We start from the raw sequence: 23,585 nt of genomic DNA, 5'->3' as shown, positions 1-23,585 counted from the left end.
CACCAACACTGTAGAGTTCCCACTTCTCCACATCCTCACCAGCATTTGCTGTTGTTTGTGTTTTGAATGATTGCCATTCTGGTTGGAGTCACGTGAAATCTCAGAGTAATTTTGATTTTCATCTCTCTTATTGCTGATGTTGAGCTTTATTCATGCATTTATTGGCCATTTGGATTTCTTCTCATGAAGTGTCTATTTAGTTCACTTGTCCATTTTTATTGGGTTATTTGTTTTCTTAGTGCCCAATTTCTTGAGTTCTCTGTATAATCTAGATATTAGTTCTCTATTAGAGGAGTAGGTGGCAAAAATCTCCCATTTCTGTTGGCTCTTAGTTGAGGTTTTTAGTATTTTCTTTTGCGGTACAGAAATTCTTCAGTTTGAAAGAAAAACTTTTACCTACACATTGATAATCAATAGAAGGCTCTAACTTTTGCTTTGAGACATCTGTAAATTTGTTGATGATTTTTCTCAAAAACTGATCTGGGTGTAGCCAGGTGTGGTGGCTCAACCTTATAATCCCCCCCACCCCCACTTGGGAGGCGGAGACAGAAGGATCATGCAGGTTCAAAGCCAGCCACGCTGGCTTAAGAGATCCTGTTTCCAAAAATAAAAAAGTATAAAATAGGTCTGGGAGTGTAGCCCGGAAGTAGAAGGGCTTCCAGGAACCCCAGTACCACCAAAAAAAAAATTTGATCTGTGTATATCTAAGTACATCCAGAGAGTGTGGCTGACAGTGTATCCAGGTTTATCAAACTATGTTCTTTACTCATTGCCCATGGAAAAGTATTTTATTTTCTTTCTTTGTCCATGGAAAAGTTTTTTTTGTTTGTTTGTTTGGGGGGTTTTTTGCAAAACTGGGGATTGAACCCAAGGGCATTCTACCCCTGAGTTAATACCCCAAGCCTGTTTTTTAGTCTTTATTTTGAAACAGGGTCTCACTAAGTTGTGGAGGGCCTCACTTAAGTAGATGAGGCTGGTCACAAACTGCAATCCTCCTGAATTGGGAAAGGGTTAAATAAGTGATGTATGTACGTAGACCTTTACCATCTTGTACCCCGTTAAGATATATGACTACAATGCATCAATAAATTTTTTTAAAAAAGAAAGTCACGCCAGGCATGGTGGCGCACACTTGTAATCCCCGCACTTGGGAGGGGGAGACAGGAGGATAGCACAGCTTCAAAGCCAGCTGCGCTGGCTTAAGAGACCCTGTTTCCAAATAAAAAAGTATAAAAAATAGATCTGGGAGTGTAACCCGGAGGTAGAAGGGTTTCCAGGAACACCAGTACCGCCAAACAAAAAAAAAAAAAAAGAAAAAAAGAAAAAGAAAATCAGTGCAAAGAAATTGCAGAAAAGCCTGTTATTTCTGCACCTCTCTCTCTAAAAAAGCGAGGAAATGGACATTTATGTTAAAAAGAGAACCAACATAAAAAGAGGAAATGTTAGGACAGATGATTAGAAGCGCCAGTCCCGCATAGAAGAAATGTGAGGGGCAACATCTGAAGCTTCGGTCAGTTTCACCAGGAACTGGAAAATGACTCAGGTTCCCATTTGCTCTCACTCAGACACTTTCTCTAACTTTTGCCAAAGAAATTTTTATGATAAATTTACTGCTGATGGTTTTCTTAGCATAAATATTTCAATATGGGGCCATTGGAAAACTGTTGGGCTTGATCCTGAAGAAACAAAGATGTGAACTATGTTGATGTTTCTGGAATTTGTTGGAACATGAGATTCAAGGGATCTCTGCCAAAGTTATATTTGTGCATCAGACCTTTATTAACTCTTTCTGTGTGTCTTACCACAAGGGATAAAAAGCTTCAGGAATTAAAAGTGAATGGGGTGTCGTGGTGGAGGCTTTTAATCTCAACCATTTTTAACTACCATAATTTCTTATCTAACCTGTTTACACTATTTATCTATTTATCTACCCATCTCACTGGACCTGTAGGAGTAAAGATTATGATTATAAAAGACTATGATTATATATATTATATGATTATATATGTGTATATATATACATATATATATATATTGTTCTAAAAAAGACAAATTCTAGAGATCAAATGCAATAATTTGAAGCTTTACATTAAAATTCATCTGAATTTCCTTATAGATGCACCTAAATTTTCCCATTTATTTTTTCTTTCATGTCCTCTACCCATTTTTTATTTAGCTTATAACTATATCTTGAAGTCTCTTGTTTTTGTTGTTTTAAGACTCTGAATTTAAGAAAAATGTCTCAATTTATACACACACACAAATACATAACACATTGTTGAAGACAGAAGTCAGGAAATTATCCGTATGGAAAACATGAACCAAGTCATTATAAAGAAATTTTAATCCCCTGGAAAAATTGTAATACACAGCTTTCTATACAAGTAGAGTAAACAAAGACTAGAAACTAAAACAGAGAAGTTACTTTTTTTTTTAATAAAAAGCTTCTTTCCTATGAAAATGCTCTTGTAAAAAAGAATACCCTTAGCTCAGAAAGGCTTGAGGAAAAGTTTCCTGTATCTCTGTCTCTGTTTTTACATGAACGTGGGTAGTGATAAGCCCACAAAGCCTTGATCTCAGCAAACCAAGCCTAACAGAGTGCTTGGGAGAGAGCAAGGCTGAGATACCAGGCAAAAGATAAGTTTTTAGAGGACTGTAAGAATGGTGGCCCTGTTGTCTCTGAGGTAAGCTACAAAATCAATAGATAGCAAACAGTTCTTAAATCTTTTATTGTGCCCAACAACAGAAATTTTTGTTCACACAGAATATGGCAGTTCACCACAACACATGCATGTGCGTAAATATGTGTATATATATATATATATATATATATATATATATTCAGAAGCCTCATCTTCTGTGGTCTTCTCCTACCAGAATAATTTCAGAAATAAATTAGGCATAATAACCTGCAGGTCTCTTAAAGGACTTTAAAGTTTTGATTTGAATTTTGGTGATTTTTTTTTTAAAGTTAACCGAAATATACTGGATTTACCACAGGGGCCATACTACAAGAAATTATAATACATTTAATACATTTACAATATATAATAATTTAAAATACACTTTTATAGTATTTCTACAAATCTTCAAGTGAAGATGAACAGAAAATTGGAATTAAATCACATTAAAAAAAAACTTGACCCTCTGACATAATCAAAAGCAAATTAGGTAGACCCAAAATAGATGTTTTCTATTCCTCTTAATTTAAATGTTTATTGCATGATTAATAATATGCCTAAGAAGCACAAAGGGTCACATAAGTACTTTTAAGAAAATTTATCCTAATACTTTTTTCTTACTGCCTACAATTACTCGGTCCACAGCAAGCAGCTCTTTTGTGACGACCCAGAGAGGGAAACCATTGTTTCAGACATGAGAGCCTCTGCAGCTCAATTCAGCATTAGTAATATTCCAACAACTGCCATAGTGGGAACAGTTCAAAAGTCCTGGGTCATGCCAGTGGTGTGAAGTCAGACCAATGAAAGAGCTCTGAAACAATGGGAAGCCAAAGTGCCTATGAGCAAAGATAAAGGTGGTCGAATTAAGTACCATCTTATTATGTCTGTTCTTGACCAATCTCCCTCCTATGCCACTTTAGTTCCAGCACCATCACTACTGAGAGACCAGAATCATTTTTTTTAAAGTGTTGCATATAGAGATGAGAGTTCCATCGCAGAGGAACTATTTTCAATACCATTGTATCAAAGTCTAAGAAACTGCCCCCCCAGCACCTATCAAATGTAAAATAGCAAATACTCAAAATCTGTCTCAGCATTCTAGGAAGAAGGTGACAACACAAAGAAAGTGGAGGAAATAATGGATGTTTTGACATGGTGAAAATGTGTAAATGACATCTTAAGAAAAAAAAAAAAAAAACCTATTGCTGGAAATTCCATAAAAGAGCAAGTAAATTTTATTCTTCACTGAAAATAATGGTTTATTGAAGAGTAGGTTTATATTTTTTTCACTTTTAAACTCATGGTCACATCATTTTCATTGCTGTTTTGTAGAATAAGTCAAGAAGAGAAATTTATTCATTTAATTGCGGTTTTTATTCTCAACTTGTTCCAAAAACAGATGTGATTTTTATAATAATCAAATCACACATTGAACCACATTTTTTTATTAAAAAAGAGAGAGAGAGGAACAGAGTATGTTAGGCACAAAAAACTAATCCTACCAAGCTTGCTGGTTAAGATGGTTCTTAAATTTGAGTGTTAAATTTACTCTGAGTGCCAAGAAAAAGTGAGAACTATGATGGATTATATAATCTAACTCTTCTTATAAAATAAATCATTGGTTTAATACAACTTAACACTGAGATGCAATTAGTATTTTAACCATGCCTGAGTTAGATTGCTTAAGCATCTAGGTAATTGTGCACCCAGGTTTCTGTAGATATCTCCTATCAATGGTTTATGTTCATCAACTATTCCCATTTTTAATATCTCAGTTTTAAAGATGATAAATATAGCACATGGCATATTTTCAATATTTCATTTTTATTGGACATTTTCTGGCATCACATAATAAACTGAGCAAAAATTATTGGAAGAGGAATGATTTGATAATAAAGAAAGTAATTTTGTTTTACATGCTAGATTAAGTTTTGGATAGTTAGAACCAGTATATGTTATTTTGCACTCCCTCCATTATGTTTTAGCTTACTTTTGCTAACTTTTTAAAAATTTATTCTATGTGATAAAATAATAATTTTTTAAAAAGGGAATTAATATATCCTTATTAGAGTCTGCCTAATCCTTAGACCATTTGTGATCATAAAAAAGGCTCAATAAGTCAAAATAAAGCTTTGATGGCATACAATTCAATTAGCGATCATTTTCAGCTTCTTTGTATAAAACATTGTGTTAGCACTTGGCTAAAAGGATAATTGAAATCTGCTCTACTTTTATCATTGAGGATATCATTAAGGAACAGTCACATTAAATGTATAGTAATATCTGATTAATAATGGAAATATGTACAGTATTTTCAAATTTAGGCATAACAAAGTCTTGTTGATTTATTTTTAACTACACAAAGCAAGTACATAAGACAAAATCACTTCTTACACTGGGAAAAAGTATTTACCTTGAGAAATCTAAATTTCTACCTGAACACTCTGTCCATCCTGCTATGGCTGGGTGGCAAGAATCCCCAGGGTGTCCGGTCTTGGGCCTTCTAACACAGCTGTTTTCGTGTCACTTTCCCAGTGCCTCAACCTTCATTGCCAAATAAGGAAATGTTCTTAGAAAATTAATATAAGTCCAATAAAATTACTTGAACTTCTTGAAGAAAATCATACAACAATGCAGAATTTTTGTTGGTATTATTGTTGCTGTTACTTCATTTAAGCTATTACAATTAACTTAATATCATGCCATTCCTTAGTGGTAGCAGGGTATAATTTCAAAGTTCAAATATTGTTTTCTTTATTTCAGGTTTCTTTTCTCCATGGAAAACTCCAAAGCCTGTAAGTTATTATGCTTTTTTTTTATTTCTAGTCACTATATAACCCTATTAAATAAGAGTTGAATTAAATGACTTTAATATCTCTTCCACCTCTGAGATCCCATGATTTCAGAAGAATAAATTCTCTGTGCTCTTTTGTCTTATATTTGTCTCTCAAATATAAGAATAACCCACCTTACTTTCTGTCTACTTTCTATGGGAAGGTTATACATAACCTTATCTAATTTAACCTTACTTTCCTATAAAAAATAATCATGCCCATTTTTACATGTATTTATAAACAAACATGTATTAATGCTCTTTCAGTCTGGTAGGATAAAACTACTTTAGAGACCTTTTGTTTTTCCCTTGTGATAAGTACCAAATAATCTTTATAAATGGAATTTTTAGAAACAATGCAAACTTTGGGTTCAGAGTTTGCATTGTTTCTAAGCAAAGGTCTTGATCTGCAAATTAAATCTTGTCCACAAGAAATTTAACTCCACATGTATTTATGTCTATATTTGTATTTGAATGTCTACAGAGCTAAATATATGTATGCATGTGTTCGCTCTGTGTGCATATACTATAATTACTTCTATTTTCTAAATATCCCATATATATTAGAACTATATAATATATATTTCAAACCTAACAAACACTCAAAGTGGTGCTTCTGAATCTTCTTCAGATACTTGTGATCGCTATTATCATGTGCCGTCTCTGGGCCTGCTTCCTTTATGAAACATGCTACAATTTTTATGCTAGTACAGAAAGTTAGTGATTTTTAATAGTGTTTTTGTAAAGCAAAGCTAGCCAAGTTGGCTTAACAGTTGGAGATGGTTGGTTTAATACAACTTAAGTTTAATACAACTTACTTGCCATTAAATTGAAACTACATATGTTATTCAGCTTACCAACACTACAGTGAAATACCTGGGAAAGTTAACTTATAAAGAGAAAAGGCCTACGTTGGCTCAGTTTTGGAGATTTCTGCCAATGTTCAGTAGGCCCTACAGCTTTGGACCTGTAGTGAGGCAGCACCTTGGAGAACAAGAACATGGTGGAACAAAGCTGCTTACATCACAAGCTAGCAAAGAGAGGATGAGGTCATGGTCCCATCAGCCCCTCGAGGGCACATCCCCGTGACCCAAGAACCTCTTACTAGACCCCACCTCGTGAAGGCTCCACTGATTCCACCCCCCAAAGCCCTGCCTAGGGCCAAGCTTTAACATACGGGCCTTTGAGGACATTCTACAGCCAAACTTTGGCATTATAAATTGTTTAAGTCTCAATAACTGAGACTGGCTTTCTGGAATTCCTTTATACGATGCCTCAGATGACTGCCCTAACTGGAATGTCTATATCCTGTAACTGAAAGGGCAGTGTGGCAAAACAGGACACTGTCACCAGCATGTCCTCACTTAGGATTGGCTCATCTGATCTACAGGGAACGTCACATGGGGAAACCAGTCTTTGGCTTAATATATCACTTAGTGACCCTTGTGATTTTGAAAATGGGTATTTTAAGATGTTTAAAGCGAAATCAGGTTTATCTCATCCAGCTTCTAAATAGCTCTGTCCTTTCACACCAAACTTAAAAAAAAATCTGCGATCCATAGTTATACACACCTTTATCTAATTTAACAAGGAAACTTGCAGCCTCATCATGGTGCTACAATTATACAATCTTGTGATTTCCTTATAGGTACCACATTTGCACAAATTATGTCATTTGGCATAATTACAGCATTTGCTGTCATTATAGTAATTACACCCATAGTCAATAATTCCAAAAAAGGTTTTATAGAACTCGATGTACAATTAATCCTGAACCCATGCATCTCTCTAAAAGCTAAGGCTTGGAACTTTAGCTCCTAGACTGAGTGAAGATAGACATCTTTTTATTTAATGACCTTCATAGTCTACCAGAAGTACACTTTAGACTGAGTACTATAATGAGCACTAGTGCATATAGTTGTATTGTTGCAGACTCTGAAGCATATTGCCTGGGTTCAAGTTTTGCTTCTTTTCTTTATCAGTTATGTAAACTTGAATTAGCTACTTAAGCTCCCAGTGTCTAAAGTTCTACAACTATAAGATGGAGATAATAATAATAATACCTTTCCCATAGTTTTTTGTGAGTATTCTATGAGTTAATCCAAGCAAAGTGCTTGAAACAGTGCCTCTATGTGTTTAGCTCAGAAATATAAACTACTATCACCATAGAAAGCAGATCCTCTGTACACAAACCCTTATTGAACAAACCACTTTCAATTGAAACAGATAGTAGTATACCCACAATATATGAGTTTATGCACATTCTCCTCTGAAAAGGATTGATAACACAGAGTAAAGAAATGTTATCCTGGGTGAGATCTAGCCTAAACCTGGTCTTGTGTCACTCACTGGACCTCTTCTGTCTTAGTGATCCACATCTGAACTAATCCATGTCAAGACAGTCTCTTCCCATCTAGCAAATAATATACTAATCGTAGTGAGTTCTTATTCTTTTTGTCTAGAAGGGATCTAAATTTGTTTTTCAAAGATGAAATTAAGGCAAATATCTTTATTATCTCCCAGGCCTAAAAGAGTGATAGGAATGGATCTAAATGCCCCAGCCTCTATGGGAAGAAAACTAATTCTGGATAGAGTAATTTATGGGAAGAAAAAAAAATCTTTCTTATTAATAATTCCTCTATTCTCTGTCTATACTCTAGAATCAGAAGCTGGGGTTAAAAAATTAATCACAATTTTGAGGTGCCTTTTTGCTTTACTGTTTGATGCCTAGGTATAAACTATATGTTTCCTTATCCACTAATATTCAATGGCTATGCTTTCATACTGTCAGATGTTCATTCATTCATTCATTTATATGTTCATTAATTCAACAAGTGTAGCAGAGATACAAGACCTTCTCCCAGATGTAGAAAACAACTTCATCTCCATTTTTTTCTTACTCTAGTGAGATGTTTACAAACATCAACACAGGTGTGGACATCATGGGACCATTCAGAAAAGACCCCATAAGAAACCTGCCAAGTGACATAAATTCCAGATAGGTCAAGGCCAGGAAGACAAGGTAGAGTAAGTGAGGCTTCTTCACCCTGGGAAAAGGACAGGGTCAGAATCCAAGAAATTCATGAAGGTAGAGAGGAACACAGAATGGCACAAGTAGAAAGCAAAAGTCCAGAGACCAAAGTATCTAAGGAAGTAGGGAAGAGTCATCAGGATCCACTGAGTCTGGCTGGCCATTCACCACCCCAGGAAAGGCAGTGACCCCTGATTCAGGGCATGTGGTTTCTTCCATAGTCTTCTGATTTGGAGGTACCAGGGAACTCAATTTGGAGGAAGCAGGGAAGGGGGACCATAATTCTACTTTTTCATGGGCACAGAGATTTTCTGTTCTATTGTTTTTTAAGAAACCCTGACAGAGTGACTCGGGGGTTGATGAATGTCACAGCAAGAAGTTGTGAACACGTTACTAAGCATGAACTGGACTCTTGACTAATTTCCCAATCTCTGTGCCATAAAAATTGTAGAATTTGTCAATCTGCCATAAAAACTTTCCCAAACATTGCCCAAAGCCTTATTTGTTCTGTAGTTCTATGCTTGTTTTTAGAAATACCAATATTTCACCTGAAGCCTATTTCCCTCAATGACTGTTCATGACCAATACATATACCAGCAAGACTCAGGCAGATATCAGATAACCCTCAGCAGAAGATGAATGAAGTCCCAGGCTGATGGGAGGATGCTAGCATCTCAGACCCTATTTCTAATTTATTTCCTTTTTAGCATTTAGTATCTTAAGCGTGGTGACATAAGGAAGAAAGTCAAGATCAGAATGCATCCACCTGGTGCCTAAAGTCAGTTAAAGAGAATGATAAATAAGAAGAATGATGCCTTGAACCAGAAATGTGGGTGTTCTGTATCAGAGCCAAGTCACCCAGAATAGATGACCAAGGAATGGCTTCCTGTATGAATTTCGCTGATATATGAATTATGAGATGCATATTTAAGGACTTTAAATGGGAACAAAAGGCCTGCTGAGCAGAAAATTAACTAGAGCTCTTACTATATTTACAAGTTATCCCCCAAGTGTGTTATGATGTTTACAACACTCTGATTAGAGCTACAGGTTGGTCCCAATGAGGCTCTGCTACTGGAAGCTGCTGGACCTCAGAAAAAGCCACTGATCCTGCCTGTGCTTCTGGAGATTGTATTTAATATGAGGGAACTGAACTAGACCAGTGATTTTCCATTTGTGTTAGATATAGAAACTGTTCCAATTAAAACTTTGGCAGTAACTTATATAGATACCAATTTAAATAAAGCCAGACTCACTGAACTAAGACTCAGTGGCCCATTTCTTTCACAGCCTGCTGGCTTCATCTAAACCCCAGCCACAATCCCACATGAACAGGATAAGCCACAGGGATCCCTGGTATTCTACAACACATGTTCACAGTTTGAGTAAAACCAAAGCATGGTCTGTCAGCATCCCTTCCAGCCTTACAATATTGATGATTGATAGGTGAGAACTGAAGTCTGAACCCTGACTAAGATATAGCCAGTGTGAAAACAAAAGCAAGACAGGGAAGTGGGGAACAGAATGTGTTGTATATTAAAGCTTTTTAAAGGGATGAGCGAGGCATGGTGGTGCAGGCCTGTAATCCCAGTATTTAGGAGGGTGAGATGGGAGGATTGTAGGTTCAAGGCCAGTCCCATTACCAAAGGGGGGGGGGGTGGTCTCAGAATTTACTATGAGTTGGTAATACAGCAATTAGGTGTGTATTATGCCCAGCATGATACATTTGAGGAGACATGAACGGGTGGGTGCCTAGTTACATTTGAGGTGATGAGTTGCAGGAGAGGTAGGTGGAGGGTGCTGTAGAAAAACCCTAGAGGGACAGGGTGGGCAGCAAAGGCCTTCCAGGAAAGGAGACATCTTATTTGAATCTAGTGGCCACGTAAAGTGAGAGAAGGGGATGGAAGTGGGTGGTCTTTGCAGTTAGAAAGAAATTTTTAAAAAGTGTGCAAAGCTTCAGAGGCAAGAAAAACCCTGGTAGGTGCCAGGGGAGGAAAGGAGACCATGGATGGATAGGAATAATGAGCAGATGCTGGTCCTGAGGAGCCTGCCACACCTCATAAGGGCACGTGGCCCTGGTCCTGAAGACCATGCCGACTCAGTGAAGAAGTTTGGACAAAAGTGTAACCTAACCCTAATCTAGCCTTTCCACAAACCACTGGCTTATTCAAAGTAGGAAAGCATAATGTGAGTCCTTGCTTTATCTATCTAACGATGCTAGACTGTTCATGTGAAGGGTTGACTGGGAAATAATTAGCTGTGATGCCAGGAACAAAACAGCAGCATTTTAGGGGAGCAAATGAGACCTCCCAGAAGACTAAGCAATCCTTGATCCCAAATGGTTGTATAACTACTTAGAAACCGTCAGGGGAGTGACTGGGGGCTGAGGTAGAGGAGGTTGTTAGGGGACATAGGTATCAAATGGATATTCACACACTACTTTGTTTTGTGCCGCAGTTAAGTGGTATAGTAAATCAGCAACATCTTAGAAAAGGAACAAATAATTCCATATACTTCTGAGCTCTTACACATATACTATCTTGAGATTCATATTATATTTATTTTGTAGGAAGAAAAAAGATTCTGGGAAATCAATTTGCTAAAGATTACCAGCTAATAGGTGACAAGGTTATTTAAGTTTACATTCAAAAGTCAGGCTCAATTTTTATTTATAATAGTTGATGATACTTTATTATGCAAAAAATAGAATTTTCTCTATCAAAGTTTTCCCTTTTTCTTATTTTCTTGGGGAAAAAAAAAAGTTCACAACTCAAGAAGGTCCAACTTCACGATGATGAAGGGAATAGCCAGGAAGAGTTCATCGTCAGTCACGTTCTCTGTTGTCTCTGACTCCACAGATAATGGACCGATGGGAGAATCAAGGCAGTCCACAGACAAGTTTATCCGCTCCGGCCATACCGCAGAACCTGCCCTTCCCACCTGCCCTCCACAGGAGTTCCTTTCCTGACTCAACAGAGGCCTTTGACCCACGGAAGCCTGATCCATATGAGCTCTACGAAAAATCTAGAGCCATTTATGAAAGTAGGCGTAAGTGAAAGCCATATGACACAGGGTACCATAATAAGAGTGAAGGTTCTGCCAAGACACACGCTGAGACTGAATGATCAGGCATGGTTTCATATTCTGAGAGCTGATCTAATATTCTCTTTAAAGCCCATTTCCTCCCTTTATAGTTTTATTTTATATTATTTTATTTATTTTTAGCTGCCAAATGATATGTATTATAAAAATACATATACATTTATGGGGTACAGCGTAATGTTATAATACTTGTACACATGGTCGAATGATCAGATCATGCAGCATATCAGTCACTATTTTATCATTTCTTTGGTTTGTTTTTGGGGTTTGATATATGTGCGTGGGGTAGTAGGGAACTAAATCCAGGGGCACTCTATCTCTGACCTATACCTCCAGGCCTTTTGATTTATTTTTAGTTTGAAACGGTCTTGCTAAGTTGCTGCAGTCTGGTCTCAAACCTGTGATCCTTCTGTCTCAGCCTCCCAAGTGGAATTATAGGCATGTGCCACTGTGCCCAGCTTTATAGTTTCTTTATGAACATATAAAAAGCTCCCTTGTTAAGTATACATCATTATTATTAACAGTAGTCACCTTACTGTGCAGTAGAACTGAGTGTCCTCCTGTAACGGAGATTTTGTACCCAAAAAGAGTCTCTATGTACCCAAGAGATTTAAAAAGTCTCTTGATTCTAAAAATAAGTTTACTATATCTTTTAGTTTTAAATTTTATTTCCTACTTTTTTCCCTAAGTCCTTGAAAAAAATCAGGAATTTGTTTGTGGAGCAGCAGGGGACAGAGGAATATGGCAGAGTGGGAGGTAGTTTTGTTCATGTCACCAGATAAGAAGAAATATTTAGAACTTGTAATCTACTTAATCTGACAATGAGCATAAAGTTTGGGTTTTTTTCTTAGCACCTTGAAGGCAATCTTGAAGAAGTTAGGTCCTTGAGTAAAATGTCAGCCAAGCCTTTCCAACTCACAGTCCTGAAATCAATTGATTCCAAAAGCAGTATAGAGCCAAGTGTCCATCATTTCTGCCCATATTTTCTGTTGCTCATTTAAAGCTATTGGATCCATTTGAACAGTATCTTAAAATATCCTGTATGCACTTGTTGCCCTATGTGAAGGTCTTCTAGAATTATTTCATTGCACTTTATAAATATTAGAAAACAGAGGCTTTTAATATTGCATGGACATTTGCCTCTTTCTGCAGTCTCACCTGCCACCTCCTCTATATTAGAGGACAGGAATGGAAATGTCATGAATGTATAATACACTGTATAAGGACCCAAGTAAATGATCAAGAAACTTAGCCTAGCAAAAGTGCTTTGGACCCTGGAGCTTCCATCTACGGTCTGCTGATTTCCTTCCCTTCCACCAATGTCTTTTTTCTGACTTTATCATGTGAAGCATGAATAGCAAGTTTTAAATTGTGTGCGATCTCAGAGGATCTCAAACTGCTTACTCTTTTGATGAGCTCAGGGGCTGAGAATTATGCACCCAGCTGGTAAAGGAAAAAGCAGGCATAATACCTTTTCCCCATCCTCTACAATGCTTTGTAGAAGTAATCTGGGTTGATAAAATAGTTAGGACAGCAGGCCATTGAGAAATCATTTTCATCAAAATGAGATGCACATGCACAAACTTTTAAATAATCAGCTACATCACAGTTACTGTGTGCCCTCCTTCTCCTTCTGGATGAAAATCTGAGATACTTTTAAGGGATTGTATTATTAGAATGTCTTCTGCAATGGAGGAAGAATAAAGTAGGCATTTTAGCTATATAATATAGGACATAAATTCAGGGCATTAGTGCTCATTAAGCTAAAAAAAAGAAAGAAAGAAAAATATCAGCACAGGTCTTAACACCTTTTCTGCTTCAATACCATGTATTTATTGAATACTCATTTTGTTCTCTGCACTGTGAGGAGATACCAAAGATGAGCGAGATGTCTTTCTCACACAGATCGAATGGGGAAATCAGAAGCATGGGTGTAAACAAATGGGAAGCCAGACACAGTAGAATTTCCAACTTAGAAGCAGGAATCACACTGTGGCATTAAAATATCTCCTCGCATCCTTAGCTTGCTCCCTAAATCTAACTAAAACGTTAGAGCAGTAGAAGCTGTGCCTTCCAATTTTTGTCCCTTCGTTAGTCATCTGCTTCTGTCCTGTCACAGTTTTCTGGCCAATGCAAAGCTTGATTACTCAGGACAAAGAGCATGTTGGCATTTATTCCCTGTCCTTTTATCTATGGTTATCGGAGGCATCTGTAGCCTTGATTTCTGAAAGAAATTGTACATGACCTTCTTGCAACCCTAAAGGATTTCTGATTTCTTTATTCAGTCCCTGCAGTTCCATTTCTGTTCATTACTTTTCCCCTTTGACCTGCGACAAACCAAGCAGACGAGCTTGCCTTAGCCTCCCCTCTCTGGTGCTCTTCTTCCTCCCCCAGAAACCTCTTTATCCACCTGGGCCTCTTCAGCCACAGCAACAACAGGCTTGCTGACTTCCACCCCCAGCACCTGGCCTGTGCCACCACAGCACAGCTCTAATTGTACCCACATTCTTACTTTCCTCAGCCCTCTCTGATGTTTCAGAGGTCATAATAATGTCTTCAGATCACAACTTGCAGGAAGCTGAAAGAGGAAGAGCTCATTTCCTTCCTCATCCTTCTTTTCTATCCTGTTAATTCCCAACATTAAATCAAGTATGAATGAAACATAAAAATCATGTTAAAGTAAGGGAAGCCCTATCTCTGAAGACTGAAAAAGCCAAAAGACGATGGTGCCACTCTCTCTATTCTCTGGGTCACTCTTCCATTCTCTCTGCTGCAGCAACATGGGGATCATGAAAAAATAAGACAGCCCTTTGCCTCTGCCCATTTCCTGGCTCCAAGTATGAAAAAGTTTATTCTGTCACTTATATTTTTAGATAATGTAAGAAAAAAATTAATAGGTAGAAAGCTCTGTCAACTTCTTTTCATCTTCAAGTGGGATCTTTTCATGCCTAATCATAAAGCATTACAGGTGTGTACCAGGCGCAATAGTTCAGGTGTACACCTATGATCCCAGTACTTGGGAGGCTGAGATAGGAGGATGGTGTGTTTGCAGCCGGCCTCAGCAACTTCGGGAGATCCTGTTTCAAAATAAAAAAGCAAGCCGGGCGTGGTGGCGCACACTCGTAATCCCTGCACTTGGGAGGTGGAGACAGGAGGATCGCACTGGTTTGAAGCCAGCCTCACTGGCTTAAGAGACCCTGTTTCCAAATAAAATATATATATATATATATAATAGGTCTGGGAATGTAGCTCTGAGGTAGAAGGGTTTCCACCACCACCAATAATAATAATAATAATAATAATAATAATAATAATAATAATAATAATATAAAATAAAAATAAAAAGCAAAAAGGGGTTGGGGGATAGCTCAGTGGTAGAATTCTTCCAGGTTCAATCTTTAATACAATACACACACACACACACACACACACACACACACACACACACACATTTATATTCAAAATTGTGGATCATGTAAATTATTATTCCTTTGAATCACATACATAACATTTAGTTTGGGTTCTATTAATTATTGCATCTCCCACCCTTTTTTCTGGGATAATTAAAAAAATCACTGGGACCAGGGAAAGTGTGGAAGTGAATCCCAATCAAACCTTCAAGTCCTTTGACATTTCCCCCAGCTGGTAGTGATCTCGTAATATCCTCCTTCATAACTAGGTCTAAAGCTAAAGAGATTTTTGGCATTCCCATTCAGACCTGGGTCACAGTTACCAAATAAAAAAGCCCCTCTGCCCACAAGCCTAGGTGGGACAGAGCTACAGAATATTTGTTCTATCAAGGCTGTCAAGAAATATTTGGATTCAAGTCCCCAGTCCCCTGCAAATAAGGGGAATTTATCAAATGATGTAAATGCTGCAGTGCCTCATTTGATTCATAATTAGATTATGCTGACACTTTAATGTGCATGCACAGGACATCTTAATAAAGATGTAGTCCTGAAAAAAATGTGATTTTCAACAAGCGAAGACAACCATAAGATACCAGAGCCACATGAATACAGCTTGACAGGTACATGTGTATGAAAGCAGAAGTAGAAACACCTCATGTCTCCATGAGATCATTTCCAGATGAGGTGAGATCTGAAGAAGCACAGAGAAAGGAAGGGTCTTCTTCCCAGCAGGCAGCCAGTGCCTTGATGCTAGAGCATGAAGTATGGCGCCCAGAAGTGGCGCCTCTGGGCTTCACATCAGTCAGCAAGAAAGATGAAGCCCCCAGTGTGTGCCGAGAACTCTGGGAGACACTCCACAAGAAATAATCTCTGCTCTTTAGGAGCTTACAGTGAAACTAGGGACACAAACACACACATAGGAAAACAATTCCCAAACAAGGGTGCCTACATGATGCAGCAGATAATAGTATTTAAATGTGTGAAATAATATAGTAAAAAATAGAATTATGGTAGTTCCCAACTTCTTTGTGCAAAACCTATGCTTAAGCCAGAGAATATGTGTTAGATATCTTTGAGCAATCACTGTCTTCTTGGTTATCAACTGGAAAACTCTGAAAAAAGTGATTTTTCTACTAACTTAATTCTGTATATGAATAATTAAGCTCATACACATAAAAGTAGAACCATCCCCAGAAAAAAAATTTTTTAAGCTTCTAGACTTTCATATTAATTACTTAAACATTGACACTATGTTATCATGGGTTGAGTACCCTTTATTGGAAATGCTTAGAACCAAAAGTGTTTCTGATTTTGGATTTTGTCATATTTTGGAATGTTTGTATATACATACTTTGTACCTTAGAGATGGGACCCAAGTCTAAACATGAAATTCATCTATATGTTATATGTACCTATACACATAGTCTGAAGATATTTTTATAGAATATTCGCTGTGTACCCATATTTTGACTGTGAGCCATCATGCAAGATCAAGTATGGGGTTTTCTGCTTGTAGAGTTATGCCAGCACTCATAAAGTTTTGAATTTCAGAGGATTTAGATGTATTTGGATTAGTTACGTTCAATGTGCATCAACAACTCATGAGTAATGACAAATACCTCCCTAAATTCCTCTCTACCAAGGACATTTTGACAAATGTCATATTTTACTCTGTGTAGTTGATCTCTGTTGATAATTGACTTCTTGCTCTCCATATTACTTGCACATTTAGAAATTAAAAGTAAAGAGGGACACCTGCCTTTATTCATTAGAACAAGCTATGCTATTTTTACTCCCCTATTTTCTGTCCTTTTTCCATGAATCTCATTACTTGAATTTTCTTCACAATCACAAGAGAAGCAGCTTGTATTTCCTTACGGTGAACATTCCTGATGTTGACCTCTGTATACCATTTCTAATAATAGAAAAAGGAAGTATTGCCGGGCATGGTGGAGCATGCTTGTTATCCCAGTGCTTGGGAGGCTGAGACAGGAGGATCATACTGGTTCAAAGCCACTTAGTGAGACTCTCAGCAACTTAGTGAGACCCTGTTTCCAAATAAAGTATAAAAATAGGTCTGGGAGTATACCCCAGAGGTAGACAAGCCCCTGGGTTCCACCCCCAGTACCACCCAAAAAAAAAAAAAGGAAAGAAAAGAAAAAAAGAAAAAGGAAGTATTTCTAAAGACCCTCACTCCCTCACTGATTTCTCCCCACTTACCTCCTCTTGCCACTCTTTGTCTATGTGTGATTGTGTGCTCGCTTCAACCACGTGTTTTTGATGTGATAGAAAAAATTTTAATGGTACATTTACCCATGAGACTATCTAGGATGACTCCATATGAGTTTTCCTGGGACAGACTTGGTCTCTGTTGTCCTAGCATAATTTTTAATAGCTACCAGACTGTCCTCTTTCAAATAATAAATTACATGGTTTCCCTTTAGTATAGAATCTATTCAAGAAATACCCATCATTATTGCCCAAGAAAAGCTGTTATCTAACTGTACACATATGAATAAAAATCTTAGTGTCCACTGAGAAAACTAATTTTTTCAAATTAATTTATTTGCTAATCAAATCTATGCCTCAGTTTCTTTCATCCCTAATTTGAGGTGGAGGCTTATGTGGTAGCTTATTGTGGTAGTCAGACTCCTCGTGAACTTCCCTGTGTACCAAGAAATTCTATATATGTACAGATCTACACCATGGTGAACTAAGTAGAAGAAATAGGTAGTAGGCTTTCACACAGAGAAGTCCTATGCCATCAAATTCTCATTCTTATCACAGAGAGTGAGATTGAACATCACAGTAATTCACAGGGCTGAAAGGAAGTTACTGTCTCTCTTCTGCCCCAAGAAAGATGATAGTGAAATAACTGCAAATAGATGCCCATCACATCTCCTCTATTTATGACCAGGCAAGGTGATATAAAATGCTTCCAAAGAAAATGAGCACAGCTCACTTTGTAATCTTACAAGGTAAAGTTTTGATGATTCTAATGAAAGCTTACTGATTTAAGGAGGGGGCCTTGTCCTAATACGTTACCTTTCTTTAAGCTAAACTTATTCTAAAGGTTCATCTTATCGTCCTCAGCCCATAGGGGCATTTCTTGGGTACTCTGCACACTGCAGCCTTAGAAGCTAGCACAAAACAGCAGATGCAAACCAGACTAGATAGAGAGGAAAAATATTTGTTCCCTGAAACTACCCTCATGACTCTGTCCCTTGGTTTGAACCCAAGCTGAATTATGACCAAAGTTACCCAAACTTTTTTTTCTCTTCACATTGAACCTTGGTTATTATAAATAAGCAATTTATGAGGTACAATATGTCCACACTTCTTTGCAGTAAGACATCACTCAAATGTAGAATCATAAAAGTGTCAAGGATTCATATGGTGTAATGTGCCTTATGGTATAACCTCTTTGGAACAGAAATTCCTCTGGAATTTCTTCCAAAAGAGCTCAGGTAATCAATTTTTCTTTCCAGAAATTAGAAAGCATTAACCCATAATAAGCAGTGAGTATCACAGCAAAAGTAGCAATCAGAAGTAACCTCGGGCCAGTTAAAGGGCAGAACAGAGAAGCAAACTGCTTTTTAGTACTACACCTGAAATGCAATTATAATTTATAGCAGATCAAAAGCGGACAGCTATATATTTCACATCTGTGGTGTTTATCCTTCTCTTTTGTTGTTTATTATTGAATTCTCTCATTGTTCAACACTGCAATGGATGTATAATTCATGGCTGGCCACAGTAGTCCATTGTATTTCTGCCCTGTTGGCTTTTCAGCTGTTCTTTCCCCATCATTAGTGAGTGAGGGCTGCTGTTTGTACCATATCCCATCTTTGCAGCAAAGCCACTTGGAAAGATGGAGCAGCACCCACACAGAATCCCCATGCACCTCTGAGTGATGGGGAGGGAGTCATATCACAGGAGGTGGTTGCCAACCGTGGTGCTGAAGACCAGAGCTCTGAAGCTAGAACAAGTCCTTCTGCTTGCATTTTCCTGGCTCCAGTTTCCTTTTTCCATGTAACTAAGTACCTGACACAGTCATGTTTGAAATATCAAAAGGCATAAGAAAGGTTTTGGTAAATTCATGGATGTCTCAGCTGCAGGTAGCTATTTAAATGATAACAAAAGGCAACCTTGCCTTCCCAGAGAATATCCATGCATCCCAACCCTGCACTTGCACAGAGCCCTCGCAGGAATTGCCTAGACACTGCTGGTATCCAATAAACTTAATTAAAGTACCCTTATACATGTTCTCTAGAGAATAATCTTTTATTATTCTCTAGAGAACATGTATAAGGGTACTGGGGATGGAACCCAGGGCCATTCTACCTCGAAGCTACACCCCTTGCCCTATTGTTTAGTCCTTTTTATTTTTGAAAGAGGATCTCACTGAGTTGTGAAGGGTCTCGCTAAGTAGCTGAGTCTTGTCCACAAACTGCGGATCCTCCGGTTTCCGCCTCCCAAAAGCTTGGATTACAAGCATGCGCCACCATGCCCAGCTGAGAACAATTTTATTTTAGAGAAATTTTTAAATGACATGTAAATATTAAGACACTTTTACTAGTGACTTTAGCATTAGAACCATAAAAGCATAGAAAAAAAATTAACATTATCATTTTAGTGTCCTCAACTATACAATGAAGGTTAATTCTCTGTGCTGTTTCCCCATGGGAAAAACATTATTGCTATCCTTAGTATGATTTATGTTTATAATTTAATCTGTGAAAAGTTGCCTTTTAACTGGAGTTTCTAATACATCACATTATACATTACTTTGCATTTATAATATATTGATGAAGGAGATCAATAAATCTAGTTAAGCCATGTTGGCCATTTCCAACACATACATTTTAATTAATTTGGAAATCAAATTTTAAAAGTGGTATCTATGTAGCTTTCTTAGAAACTATAATATTTATATTTCTATCCAGTTCCTATTAAAATAGAAAATTATCATGATATAAACTGGCTAATGTTGTCAGTAAAATAAAAGTTGTGGTACCTCACATATATGTTACAAAATAGGTTCAATCCTATATAATATAAATTTAGTTTATAATTTAAAACTTAGTGCTTCTGGAATTCCACAAGGGATAAGAGGGAGGGAACATGTGAAAGGTGGACTCTAAAATCAGTTCTTGCATGAAAGTTATTTAGTATGTCAAAGCATTTTATTAGTAGTACAAGTTGACAGTATAAACCAAAGTACTTCCATGAATAAATATGAGACCATCAGGGGTACAGTAAATGGAGTTTAATTGCTGGATGGCAAGTAGGTCTCAGGGAAATTATGATAATATAAAATGTCAGTTATATACCTAATGGAACTGTTTAGAAAGTAGCAGTCTTCCCTCCTTGACACAGGTCTGCCATTTTTGAGGAAAGAATATTTATCACTCATTATCCTAGATAGTGAGAATAAACATGGAGATTCTTAAAAAATAACAATTCTGCTAGAAAACTAGCTCACCTCTAATGTTAAAACATGGCTTTCCTGTAGGGATGCTCATTTTGCCTTCAGTGAATAAAACAATCTCTTTCTTTAAAACAAACAGAACTCAGTAATTAATTAAAATTTAGTTTTATTTTAATATTTAGTTTAATGATAAAATATTCATTTTATAGTGGCCCAAATGGCACAGTTATAAAATAACGTTACCTTCATATATTCAAAATTAAAACATTCTATTGTACTTTATTCTCAGCCTGTTTTTAAAATGAAATATTTAAAGTTACCTTTTCTATAAATTCTCCCAATATGGAATAATCACTTATATAATTGATGAAAACATATCACAAATATGTATGATTATTTCTCTGACCATAATAGTAACAATTACTTAAAATTTTTTCCAGTTTACAACTTGTTTAAATATTAAAGTTTAAAAGTATGGGAGAAAGCCGGGCATGGTGGAACATGCTTGTAATCCCAGTATTGGGAGACTGAGATAGGAGGATGGCAGGTTTGTGGACAGCCTCAGCTACTTAGTGAGGCCCTCGGCAACTTAGTGAGACCCTGTTTCAAAATAGAAATAAAATAGGGTTGGGGGGGATGTGGCTCTGTGGTAGAATGCTCCTAGGTTTCACCTCCAGTATCAGTATCACAAAAAAGTAAAAGTATGGGAGAAATTGTTATAAGAAAATTTTAGTTTTTTCTTTTAATTTTTTATTGGTACATTGTAGTCATGCGTCTTAATGGAGTACAAGATAGCAGAGGCATATATGCACTCATCACCCAATTTTCCCCTACTCAGTTCCCACCCCATTCCCTCCCCCTCCCTTCTTCTCATGTTTGGCTTACTGATTGATATGTTTATGAATGTACTGTATGTTATGTACTTTAGGAAATTTCCTCTTCCCTCCTCCCATCATCCTCAGGTCACCTTATTTGCTCATCTAAGGTTTCTTCTTTCTCATCTAGAGTTCCTCCTATGACCCTTTTTCTCCTTAGCTTCCACATAGTAGGGAGAGCACCCGATTTGTTGCTTTATATGACTAAACTCACTTAACAAAATGTTCTCCAGTTCCAACTATTTCCCCACAAGTGACATAATTTTGTTCTTCTTTATGGCTGAGTAAAACTCCACATTTCTGTTATCTTCAATGTGAACTTACGCTTTAGAAAGTTTTTATAATTTTTAGTTCATTTCTATCTGGAATTCTTTACATAAATCAAAATCAAAGCAATATGACAGACTTGATATCAAATCCACCATTTGATATAAAGGATAGCAAAACTCATTCTGTGTGTGTGGGGGGGCGGTCCTGGGGTTCCTGGAAGCCCTTCTACCTTTGGGCTACACTCCCAGACCTATTTTATATTTTTATTTGGAAACAGGGTCTCTCAAGCTAGCACAGCTGGCTTCAAACCTGCGTGATCCTCCTGCCTCCGCCTCCCAAGCTCGTGGATTACAAGTGTGCACCACCACGCCCGGCTAAAACTCATCCTCTAGTCTTTCAGATAGATGCATCTCATCTTAACATGGATCTTATCTTCTTAAGTATTTTATCACCAGAGGTTACATACTGTGACTTCTGCCCACCTCATGTTAAACCAGTCCTGGTTTAGGAATGTCTCTATTGATAAAACTGTAGAGGAAGAGGAAGAATATCTGAAGATGTCATCACATAGTAAGATAATGGTATGGGACATAGTATTTTATACCGAAATGGAGCAAAAAAGGTCCTTTATTGGATAATGCATTTAGTTATAAGTTGAAACAAAATATGACCTTTTTAAAAGGTCTTGAAGAGTTTTCTGTGAGAAAGCATATGACCAGCTCACAGAGGTCCCTCAGTGTCTTGAGCCTCAGTCTTGCCATCTGCGCAGTGAAGGACTTTGGTGGGAGGTCTCAACATATCTCCAAGCTCTGTCACTCTGTTCATTCCTCTGTGACATTAAGACCATGGATCTGAAAAACAGAATGTAGTCGAGGGACAATTTAGTTATGTCACTTTCTGAAGGTTCCACAGTTCCAGATAAAGACATCCTGAAAGTATATTTCTCAAAAATGCCTACATGGGCTAGGGTTGAATGTATGTTTGTTGGACCCTTAATTGGCCATATAAATTATAACCCAGGAGAGCAAAACATCCCCAAATACTTACAAAACATAGTAGATAAATTTTCCAAGGTCCTAGAATTCTAAATGTGGAGCATTTCTACATTTTAAAGATGTTTTATACTCATATGCCTGAATTTTTTTGTTATTACATAAAACAAAGATGACAATAATTCTCAGGAAGGATCTCTATTACCAAAATAAACCCATTTAATTCTAATATATACGCACATATATGAAATTTCCACTATCCAAATAATTGTAAATATAAAAATATTTGGACTGGTCTATATAAACCAATCAAACTAATTCAATCATTGATTTTTTTTCTCCTTTTCATTTTAGTATTTTCTGACACAATACCATAATATGGTTTTACCATATTGTATTAGACCTATATTTACTGGTTATATTTCAGGTTCTGGATTAAAATTACTTTCAATTTAACATTTTTAGGATGAGGATCAAAGCTTAATATTATATTTAAAATGATGATTTTTTTTCTCCATCCTGATCTAAGAGAATTCAGATCATTCTGTTTTGAGGTACTTGTGAGAGTGATATATTAACACACATACACACTCATAAATAAAGCACGGTCAGTTTGTCCACTGACTTCCATGGATTTTTATTTTTATTTATTTTTATTTTTTTTATTGGTGCACTATATTTATACATCATAGTGGGATACAAACTTTTGTAGATTACATGCACACATCACCCAGTCAGCCCCCACCCAATCCCCACCCCATTCTCTCCCCATCCCTCCTTCCCATGCTTGGCTTAGTGGTTGACATCTAGTATTATAGCAATTTATCCAAAATTAAAAATGAAAATCTCACATAACAGTTTCATTTGTCTGATACCAAGCTTTTGATGACTTAAAGATAACATTTCAATATTTCTTTTTGCTTTCTTTCTTACCAGAGAATATTTTTTTTCTATTTTTTT

General features: G+C 36.9%; 1 protein-coding gene across 4 annotated transcripts in view; it reads left to right on the top strand.

The window, feature by feature from the left end:
• MAGI2 (membrane associated guanylate kinase, WW and PDZ domain containing 2) overlaps nucleotides 1-23,585 on the top strand; it is a gene marked incomplete at both ends in the record, with an annotated part of 1,509,512 nt that overhangs the window by 1,284,468 nt on the left and 201,459 nt on the right. For all 4 annotated transcript variants that reach the window (XM_080701938.1, XM_080701937.1, XM_080701939.1 and 1 more), the window contains 2 exons: nucleotides 5,445-5,476; nucleotides 11,404-11,593. In XM_080701938.1, coding sequence (XP_080558064.1) covers nucleotides 5,445-5,476; nucleotides 11,404-11,593 — 222 coding nt within the window. The remainder of the gene's footprint in view (nucleotides 1-5,444; nucleotides 5,477-11,403; nucleotides 11,594-23,585) is intronic.

This window comes from Muscardinus avellanarius, assembly GCF_963383645.1.
Source record: "Muscardinus avellanarius genome assembly, chromosome: 9".
NCBI lineage: Eukaryota > Metazoa > Chordata > Mammalia > Rodentia > Gliridae > Muscardinus > Muscardinus avellanarius.
Note: the sequence above shows the minus strand (reverse complement) of the source record. Positions and strands in the feature narration are given on the sequence as shown.